The sequence below is a fragment of the Hypomesus transpacificus genome, unplaced genomic scaffold, assembly GCF_021917145.1.
Source record: "Hypomesus transpacificus isolate Combined female unplaced genomic scaffold, fHypTra1 scaffold_90, whole genome shotgun sequence".
Lineage (NCBI taxonomy): Eukaryota > Metazoa > Chordata > Actinopteri > Osmeriformes > Osmeridae > Hypomesus > Hypomesus transpacificus.
The window spans coordinates 192,473-203,076 of NW_025814041.1; the positions used below are offsets into that span (position 1 = coordinate 192,473).

At 40.8% G+C, this 10,604-nt stretch overlaps 1 protein-coding gene across 1 annotated transcript; it reads right to left on the reverse strand.

Annotated features, from left to right (window-relative positions):
- Nucleotides 1-6,274: 6,274 nt before the first annotated feature.
- LOC124466301 (fibroblast growth factor 4B-like) lies at nt 6,275-10,168 on the reverse strand. Its single transcript, XM_047018097.1, has 3 exons — nt 9,548-10,168; nt 8,286-8,389; nt 6,275-7,817 (listed from the first exon to the last, which is right to left on the reverse strand). Exons 1-3 carry the CDS (start codon nt 9,840-9,842, stop codon nt 7,641-7,643), a joined length of 576 nt encoding a protein of 191 aa, XP_046874053.1. The 5' UTR covers nt 9,843-10,168; the 3' UTR covers nt 6,275-7,640.
- Nucleotides 10,169-10,604: the final 436 nt, after the last annotated feature.

Consider the following 10,604-nt stretch of genomic DNA (forward strand, 5'->3'; position numbering starts at 1 on the left):
AAAAGGACAAACCAGCATTTTATACTTTGATGAAAGTCTAAATGTTTAATCCTTTCCATGTCCCAGCATGCCAAGCTTTGGCATGCCAAGACTTTTAGTGTCTTAAGTGATGAAACCAGTTCAAGACTTTTGACCTGAATCCAATGATTAGTCATCTGAATAAAAAGCACTCAAGAGAAGTACTGCTTCATGGATAATTTGTACTCCACATCAGTTCATCTCACACATTTACCTTTGTTTCCATGGGATTCATGAAATTGCTAGTTGCTACATTGTGTAATAAATAATATAGACCTTAATAAGTTAAACATAGTTATGCCTTAAGAGTAGAGTAAAAAATAGAGACTAAATGTGTAAATGGATGTTTAAAACTCAGTTCTCTGAGTTGGTGCATGTCAGTTTAGGCAAAGGTCATCTTTTAAAACTCTAGGTTTAAAAAGAATTCAGATTTGATTGGAACTCTCTTTTATACATTTTTAGTTGGATTTGACATTTAACAGCCATTGAATTCATTAAGCAAGTTGTTTAACTCAAACAACCATAACACAGTACATATGGTATACAAAACTGCAGTCAGATTTTGCGAAATTGTTAGCTTGGATGTTATTTTGATCACTGATGCGCACGCAGCCTCAAGGCAGAAAGACGCGTTCCATTTCTGGAGACATTAGCGCGTCACTAGCATCTCGTTATATCACGCAGTCGGAGAATAGCTAAATCATCAGCGTCAAGCGCTCTTGGTTACCCAGCATGCAGTGCGGCATGTCAAAAACTGCAAAGCTTTGTGGAAAATAGTTTCGTTTACACAGCTATGAAAGGGATTTCAGTTTTTGCGTTCGTTCAGTTAGATGTTTTTAATATTGTTGTTTGTTAGTTAAAATAATCTTGTTGGTCACCCTGAGAATGCATGTTGTGTGGTTTAATCGGAACTGAAAGTCGGCCATTGTACATTAATATGTGCAAGAAGTTGATTTTCGTCCATGCCTTAGACCTATGGCCAATGATGCTATAGACCAATTATTTTTGTTTGAAAACATTCGGGATGCGAGCGCAATGTGGTTGCTGAAAATTGGGAAAGGATAGCATTTTAAATGGCAAAAGGACCACACGGATAATACAAATAGTTAGATTTAAAAAGACCAAAAAGGTTGAGGAGGACAGCCTTTAAGAGAGAAAGCGATTACCCATTGATCTGTCGCATCAGAATTTTGATTTGGGTCACGAAAGTCTTGAAATTTGAGTGAGAATTCGCCCGGTAGAGACCGCAAAGTCGAGCGGCAACCATGTCTTCACGTCATGTCACAAAGTTCATAATTCTACAGTTTTACAGTCAACTTTACATCTAAAAAGTCGAGCACGGCAGCTTTCAAGAGATATGCGAATTCTGCTTTTAGCCAGCTGGGGGGTATTCCAGAAAGCAGGTTATGCGACATACCCAGGTAACTCCACAGCTGACATCCAACATTGTAGCAACATTGCGAGTAGGTTGCTGCAACATTGTGAATCAGCTGTTGGGTTAATTTACCCGGTTATGTTGCATAACCTGCTTTCTGGAATACTCCCCTGGTATGATTATTTTTCTGATTTGTTGACGTTAGCCTCAGTCAGACTCGCTCACTGGCAGTGTGCACAATGTTGTATTTCACTCCATTATACACCAGAAACGTCAGGGAGGACTGTCTAATGTAGATACGAGCCTGATGAAGATAGCCAGAATCTCGGATTTCTTTAACCGAGCCTGTATCATTCGGCATTTGCCTGAGAAAGCGACCTCCGTTAGCTAGGCTAGTTTTGCCCGATCACTTGGTCAGGCTATTTAAGGGTATCGGGGTCATGTGCTTTTGTGCATAGACAAGTGAATCATAAATGTATTTGTCCAAAGGCCAAGAGCCTCAAAAAGTTAATATCAAGCCCTGAAATCCAGTGGCCAGAGATATATGATGACCTGATCGACACTCAAGTGTAATAGACCAGGGAGAGGTTTGTCTTTAGCAACCGACGTGCGCAGTTGAGCCTGCTTGACAGTTGTGTGACGTAGGGTGATAATTGGTCTATTCTTGATTGTAATTTGACTGTGGTTCCGGAAAGCGGTCTTCAAGCCATCTTAGAGAAATTCTGGAAACAGAGTTGCGATCAATGTGTGTTGATTGAGGGAGGCAATTTTTGGTCGACATCTAAACCTCCTGCGTCCGCTACAGCATTTCTGCTTTGGCGTGACTTGCGCTGGGAGGGAAGCTGGGCAATTTCATGCAATTCCACTTTGAAATGTCAACCGTTTCTTAACTTTTCTCCCAAATCTGACCAAAGTTAATATTATGCCCTTTCTACTCATTCATTCTCAACATTGGATGTGTAGCAGAGAGGTTAGAGAGACTGCCTTGAAATCTTATGCTCATGAGTTCAAATCCCCATTGAGCCTATTGTAGTTAGCCCAACATGAAGTAGTTTTGGTCTCTTGTTGTCCAACTGTTGACCTTCTACAATGTAAATTTTTTAGAGCTGTCAAACGATTAAAATATTTAATCGAGATTAATTGCATTAATGTCATAGTTAACTCGCGATTAATCTCAATTAATCGTACATTTGTATCTATTTTAAATGTCCCTTGATTTCTTTTTTCAAATTGAAATGCTCTTATCGACATAAAAAAGTGGTTCGGATTGCTTCGTGCAAATGTTTTTTTTTTATTGAAAACAACATTGCAATCGCCTGGCTTTGACGAGCAGGCGGAGAATTCGCATCAGCTGTGTGCTTGGCTGTGTGCCATCAAAATTATATTTTCGACTCCACGACGTGCTGCGATGATAGCTCATTCCCTCCGGCTCAGTTCACAACGACAGAACACACTGATCACTTTGGTCTTGTCAATGGAACCATTTGGCAACCTTTTAAAAGTAAACTTTCCATTCAGAATCTTATTGGCATCCATTTCGGCGTCTGGCGCTGGCAATCAACTCAAAACATAACGTTAGCCTACTACCAGAGAATGTCTAATATCCGTAAACGGGCTCTGCTACTACTGTTTAGCCGGCTCGCAAGCCCAAACAAGTGGTTGTGGCGTGCCTGTTTTGTTTCCGGTCTAGCTAGATCCGGTGTGGTATTGTAGTTTTTCTAACGTCAGTGGTTGTTGCAACAGAATGTGAAAAAAAACTACAAAGTTTGCTAGGTCAAAAAGAGCGTTAATCGCGCGATAAAAAAATGTACGCCGTTAATTTGGGTTTGCGTTAACGCCGCTAATAACGCGTTAAACTGACAGCACTAAAAGTTTTATAATATTTTGCCATTTTTCGGAGGAACCCGCATCGCTGCTTGCAGCTATATTATATTTTGTTTTCCTCACACGTTTTTTTCCACTCGATTTCATCATTATGATGAAGATTTAATCCACCAGTATTATTTTAGCTGTACTGAGTGGTAATTGTTCCATAAACACCTTGTACAATCAACAATTGTTTTAAATCAAAATTCGGCGCTGTCTCACCATCATATTGTCCCCTACCGGAGTGCAGGAGGAGGAAATGCCCGACTGCATGGAATGCAGATAACATCACATATCCTACCTTTAAATAACTGCAGAATACAGTGTATAACTAAATATATTTATTTAATACTGTGCATAGCCTATATCATCATATGTCAAAAACTGAAAATACAGTTGCTAAGCTCCCGCGCAATCGCTACACTCCACGTCATCGTTATCAGTCCAGACTTTAATAGATTACTGTTTATAACAAAACGCTTTTGTTTTCAAATTGTATGGCGACTCGCGGTATCACTGGTACGGTTCACGCCACTCGTTTTTATTAATTGGTGATCTACCAGCCACCAAATTTTGAATCTTCGGACTACACCAATAGGCTAACAGTGTCTGAGAAGTTGTCATGCGCTATGATTCTCCGTAAAGAATAATCGCATGCCATGGTCATGATGAGATACTAGATTAGCATTCATGAGGTGCTTTGCTTGACTATTTATGGTTAAAAATGGGCGTGTTCAGGGGGGGTACAATGCTGTTTTACGTACGCACACTTGTGGGTAATCTGTGATTTATAAAGGGATCATTGCATACAGGTGTGTACGCACGGTTATCTAAATCAGAATTTTTGTGTGCCTACGCCATTTTAGGCTTTTGGGTGTACGTACACTTTTAGTAAGAATCCTACGAACAGTTTTATAAATGAGACCCAAGAAGAGTAGAATAGTCCCACCGTTATGTGTGAATGTTTGTCAGGAAGACAGACAGCTGGTGTGGAAATTACCCCAGCTCCATGATTTCTGGACAGACACCCAGGGTTAAGGCTTTGTCTGTGGACTGTCAATTTTATAGGTTAGGGAGATGGGCATGTGAACAGAGTACTGACACTTGTCTGTTGTTCTCTGTGTCATTGCCCTGCTGTGAACTGGGAGGGAAGATGGAGGAATGATCAGAGGAGGGAGGAGGGAGGGAGGAAGGGAAGGAGGGAGGAAGGAAGGAAGAGATTAAAGGTGAGAAAGATGGGAGGAGGGAGAAAGTCTAGACTAAAATGAAAGAGAGAGAGGAGTGAAAGAGGAAGCGTGAAGAGTGAAATGACAAATGTGAGTGGTAGGGAGAGAGATAGAGAGAGAGAGAGAAAGAAAGAGAGGGAGAATAGAAAGTCTGCAGACTTACATGAGAAAGAGAGAGAAAGGCAGTGAGAAAGAGAGGAGAGCGAGAGAGGGAGGGAGAGTAGAAAGTATATATAGATCTACATGAGAAGGAGAGAGAGAGCAAGAGAAAGAAAGAGTGAGAGAACAGAATGTAGACTTACATGATATGGAGACAGAGAGACAGTGAAAGAGAGACAAAGGGAAAGAGAGAGCACGAGAGTAGAGAGTTTATAGACTTACGTAAGAGAGAGGAAGGTCCTGGCCCATGGCCCTTTACCCCTCTCTTTGGTCTCCTTGGTGACATCACACAGCAAAAACCAAAGCATCAGTGTTTATCCTTATTTGCATTGTTAATTTGCTGATGGGATCGCTCCTGTATTATGACTTTACATAGGTGTGAAGAAACCCATCTTTTGCCATGTTAATCATCACTCAACACTATGTTAAGCCAAGTATACAAATTAGTCTGTCTAAGTGATCTCATGACCTATCTCAATACCCAAAGCAGTGTGGATTTAGACATAAGTCTGGATGACAATGATGATCTAATGAATGCGTTTTGTGTGTAGTGTTTTCCAAGTTCTTTAGTCTACATTGTATTGTGAAAAATACACATAATCTACTAACAACACCCACTCATTCATGATTCCTGTCAGGTAGTCTGCTCTTAAATCAGGTTTGAAAATATCTTGAAAATCATAGGGGAGTACTGTACATCCATCTGTATAGCTTTATCTTTTATCTTTCACTTTTAACATTCAGCTTCTTTTTTTAAGCCAATACAGTACAAGAGAGTCGTTCAAGAGCGTCTGTTATTTAACGTGACAGGTGCCAGCATCTTAGAGTGCTAGCAATCTTAGTCTGTTTCCTATTCCTGGTAGTCGCCCACCAAACAGGAAGAAATTCCTGAACACTTCCTGGTTATGGAGCATTGTGATGGGACAGTGTATGTGAGTACATCAAGCTGAAGGTCTCAAGTAGCAGACTTGAGAGTTTTGTGTTTTTAGTGCAGACTGTGTGGGATATGACCAGCTCGTGAAAAAAACTGTATTTGTTCATTGATACCTCTTGTGTCTTTCTGAGAGAAAGATGAACTCTGAAAAAGTTGGTGATGGTTATGACACAGCTCACTGAGGATGTAAGACTACTTTCTGAAGAGACAGCTGTCTGAGGTTGATTCTACTGTAGGACTACATTACATTTTCATTTTAATCATTTAGCAGACACTTTTCTCCAAAGCAACGTGCAAATAGGGAAAATACAAGTGAAAATACAAGTTTGAGGATCAGAAGTGCATCTCTACTGTACTCTGCTGTATGAAGAGACAGCTGCTTGAGACTGTGGAATTCTATTGTAGGACTGTACTGTGTGATGTGACTGTCTGAGGCCTATGGGACTGTGTATCTGCTTCAGACCATACGCTTGGTCTGTTATAGGGGCCCTGTACTAAACTCCACTTTACCTTAGGGTTCTCTTGATTTCATCGTTCAGTGGAAAGACATTGAGACAATAACAAATTGTTGCACCACGTAATTTATTGACTCTTTAAAATATTAGAGAATGTGCACAGCACATAGACCACAATGTTTATAGGGGACCTGTATAAAACTACAGATATGTTTGATACATAGAAAGGCATGACGGGGGACACACACGTCTAACATCCACGTTCAGTTTGACGTTTACACCAGCTACACCTTAACTCCTTACACGCTGACAGAATCTAGTGCCAGCAAAAAATTACATTCCTTTTGGTTATATTTGTATTAATCCCACGTTTGGATGGATCAAATTTACTCCCAAATACAGGTTTCATCTCAGGTCAGAAGATGATCAACATCACGCACTGTACAGTGTCACATACTTGGCACAATTTACGCCATTTGAAAAATGAAATAAAAAAAACACGAGAACATTATGGAAATGCCATTACTTGCTGACAACCAATGGCAACAATTATTTGTTCCTTTAGTTCACCTGATCAAACAGATCACAGTAAGATCCTCTATGGAACTGTTTACTGGATAGTTTAACATGCTGCGGCAGATACTGTTAAATATACAAACAAACACAGACAGAACACAATCCTCAAAGCTAATTCAAGGGAGACATAACCGATCCATCATGAGGTAGTAAACTGATATATAATTTCTGGACACACACCTTTTCTCTGACAAAACATACTACAAGGACTCTAAAAAACACAAAAAACATGCAAGCTATTCAGATAGGGTAAATTGTGGGGATCTGTTTATACTCACATGCACCTTGGGATTGAGAAAACCACAGGGCACAGCTTTAAGAAACCTCAGATCATGGTACTAGGATTGTTCAGTTTATGCTTGAGACCTCCCTATCTGTAATTGCACATCATCACAACCGTTGAACAAAAGACCCTAATATTTCCATGAGGAAATCTTTATATACTCTAACTGTGACAATATTGTCTCTTTCCTCAATGGTTAGCTCTCTCTGGTTCTAACTGTGTAATTCATGCCCATGAGATCAGGTCTCTGGCAAATCAACTAATCACTAACCATCACAATACGATTTACAAACAGTGCAATTTGCACACAAACTTGTTTGTTAGATAAACCCTCAGAATGTATTTCAGAGTGTCCTTTTCAGATCAGTAAGAACCATATAGGGCTCTAAACAATACTTTACAAAACAGGAAAGGGTTGTATCTGCAACAAAAGATTATTTTATGGCAACAGGCATCTCTATATGTTGTATTAATGTGGGAACTTAATTTAAAGTTCAGTTATCTCAAACACTTTTAGCAGCTCACATCTGATGTATATGTTTTTGGTTGTTTATGTGTGTACTTAAAGAACCAAAAAAAGGGCTCTCATTCATTATTTTCCCTCACCTGCTATCCCACAGATCACAAAATAAAAATAAATCTCAGAAAATCATAAATAAATAATTTAAATATATCACATCCTCGTCACACTGTAGAAAACATGTTGAAAGTGCATGGTTAGACCCCGGCCGTCACAATGGCGCTCTGTTCAGATCCTTGGCAGGAAGTGTGTCACTGTCATGGCCGGAGTCACTCTATTACCCTTCTTGGTTTTGCCTGTCTTGCTCAGGCCTATGTACATCCCTGGGTGTGCCGCTGACTCATAAGCATTGTAGTTGTTAGCCAAAAGTGTCTCCTTGAACTTGCACTCGTTACTGAAATGACCCTGCGGAGGAGACAAGGGAAAAATAGATGTTAATTGTGGCCTTGTGCACCCTGACTGAGGTACATAATTCCATGTCATGGTCTGCACCAATCCTAACTACACTCATCATTGTCTGACATGTCATTATGGTTAGGGTCTACACTGTACATTCACTCACCTTGGTTTATATTATTCTTAAAGGTACAAAAAGTATATTTAACTTTTCTGTGTAGAGTATAATGTTAGTGTATAGGTTAAAGGATACTGTGTTTGTGTTCTGAGAAAGGATCCCCAAGTCCAGAGCTGTGATGTTGGTGTACAGAATGCACAGGTGTCTCTAACCCTTACACATTTGCTGGGAAACAAGTGAGGACACGTCAAGGTCTTTGAATATCAATTGTCAGTTTACAGGCTCTCGAATACAGAAAATTGTGTTTTTATCTGTGCAAGAAAACAGCAACTACATTCGCTCCCGTCCAGCATACTTACAGATCCATAGAGCTTCCCTTTGTTGTTCATGGCCAGGAAGAGGCCGCTACGAACCCCAAAAAGCGTCACCACACCCCTCTCCACTGGAGATATTTCCAGAAGACCTAGAAGGAGACCAAGCAGGTTATTGATGTGTTTACTGTTTGGTGTTTCCCCCATTGTGTATGCCTGGCGTGGAGAACTAGATGAACTTGATAAGAGCTGGTGGATAGGTCTATTTTCAACCTGCAACAGACACATCCTGACCTGAGAGGAAATACTGTCTTCCTTCCCACTAAGAACCGTCCTCTAAAGTATGATGGATCTGAGCCTGAAGTGGGTCTGTATAACAGACTTCCTCCAGTCAACCCTCCCCACTGTACCAATGCCCCCTGACAGATGGAGCTCTCCGAGGTAAACACTGCTCTGCTGTTATGTCTATGGCTGTCAATGGGAGATTAAACTCTCTCTCATCCCAGTGGCGTGTATTGTTTGAGGGAGTGGTATCTCTATTTCTTTCCATGGACTGATGTGAGAGTGCGGTAGAAGTGCCCGAATTCATTGGAAGACTACGCTAACATAGATTACATAGATACAATTATATATCGGACAGACGTATTTTATGGTCATCATACAGGGGTTGAATATCCTAGATCGATAGAATAGACTTCAAAAGAAGGGATCAATCAACAGATAGGAAGAGAGATGGTTATTCATGATTGTGAAGCACCTGACCTTACCAACCCTATCTTAACTCAGCTTAGATGATAGCCTACAGTTATCACCATCATTCAATGCCGAAGCCTCAGATCTCTTGGAATCACTGATTCTGTCTGACACCTTGAAACATAGCCACAGGCCCTGTTATTTGAAATAGAGGCCGCAAATATTGTTCAAGCAAGCATATGAATCAAAGACCTGCAAAGTCAAGACATTCATGCCAAAACAGAACACTCATTGGCTAATAATAAAGGGAGAGAAATGTTTGCCCATGTAAAATATTTCCTTTATATTATATTATACTATATTGTATTATTCTGTGAATTCACTCTGATTACATTATAATATATATAAAATTGAGGAATATTATACTACGATATTATACAAAAGCACTGTAAAGCAGCACTGCAGGGGGGGGGGGGGGGGGGGGGGGGGGGCAACCCAATTAACTAAGTTCCCACGGTTTCACCAGGTGAGGGCATAGCTACAGATCTAAAGAAACCCATTCTGCCGGACAGCGTATTACGTATAGCCTAGGAAAGTGAATATGAAATATAACTTACTGTATCTATTTTCGTTATGCACTCCCGTTATCTTTCCATCTGGGGAGACTTGAATATGAAATCCAATGCCAACGTTGCAGTACAGACGTCTCAGTCTTTTTATACCCATTAGGTAGTCACCGTCCCGGTTTAAGTCTCTTTTTTCCCACGGGTTTCGAGCCAATGAACGCGAGTAGAGCGTCTCCCATTGCCGTTGCACAGTCCCGTTAATCCTACGGGTGAACGGGGCAGTGCGCACTGAGCTGCACACCAGTCCCCACACCAGCAACGGGAGAAGGGACGCTTGGACATACATCACAGTTGGCCGGTGGCGACACAGGTGTTCTTACGGGATTTTTTAATATATATTCTTCGGTTACTCACAAGTCAATGATAAAGTGACAAAGACTATTGCAGGAGCCTACGCAACACTATCCAGTGAAAAGAATAAGCCAAGTTCTATATGACTGCATGAAGTCTGCAGTAGCTAAACCGTGTACGAAGGTCTGCTGTAACTCTCCTTGGTTAGATCCGAAGGTCCTCTGGGTTGGAGTTGTGATTTTTCGGCAAAGTTGAAAGGCATGGCCATGTCCATTCTATTTTGCCGATACTTATATCTGCCTCGAAATTACATCACACGCCACCTACTGTAACAAAAGTTTACTCACATTCCACATGCTCAGTAGTTGCCACCGAAACAAAGTCATTTGAGGAAACCTCCCCGCCCCTTCTCGTGCGCACTGCGCTCGGAAGCAAACCGGCCAAGGCGCGCAAAAAGCTTTGCTTGAGTGCCTCCAGATGAATCTTCTTAGCGTTGGTAACTTTAAACTGAAATGGTATGGTCAAGTTAGATTTTCTGCTTTAACTTTGTTTTGCACTCCTGAAATATCACGTTTGGAAGTCAACTAGACTACATTCTTGGAATGTAGGCCTACACAGACAAAGATTAGCCTATACTCACGATCTTTGTCTAAAACATCCTCCTATATGGACTGAAAATAAAACCGATGATGTATTGCAGGATGTAGTGTAGGAAACTGAAAAGCCAACAGACTGTTGAGCAGGAGACATAGCTATA

Bases quoted from the DNA above. Each gene is read 5' to 3' on its own strand.
- LOC124466301 (XM_047018097.1), bottom strand. From the start codon at position 9,842: ATGTATGTCCAAGCGTCCCTTCTCCCGTTGCTGGTGTGGGGACTGGTG. The intron at 8,390-9,547 runs GTAAGTTATATT...GTCTCCTTCTAG, and splicing joins GCATAACGAAAATAGATACA to GTCTTCTGGAAATATCTCCA. The intron at 7,818-8,285 runs GTAAGTATGCTG...TCTCCTCCGCAG, and splicing joins AAGGGAAGCTCTATGGATCT to GGTCATTTCAGTAACGAGTG.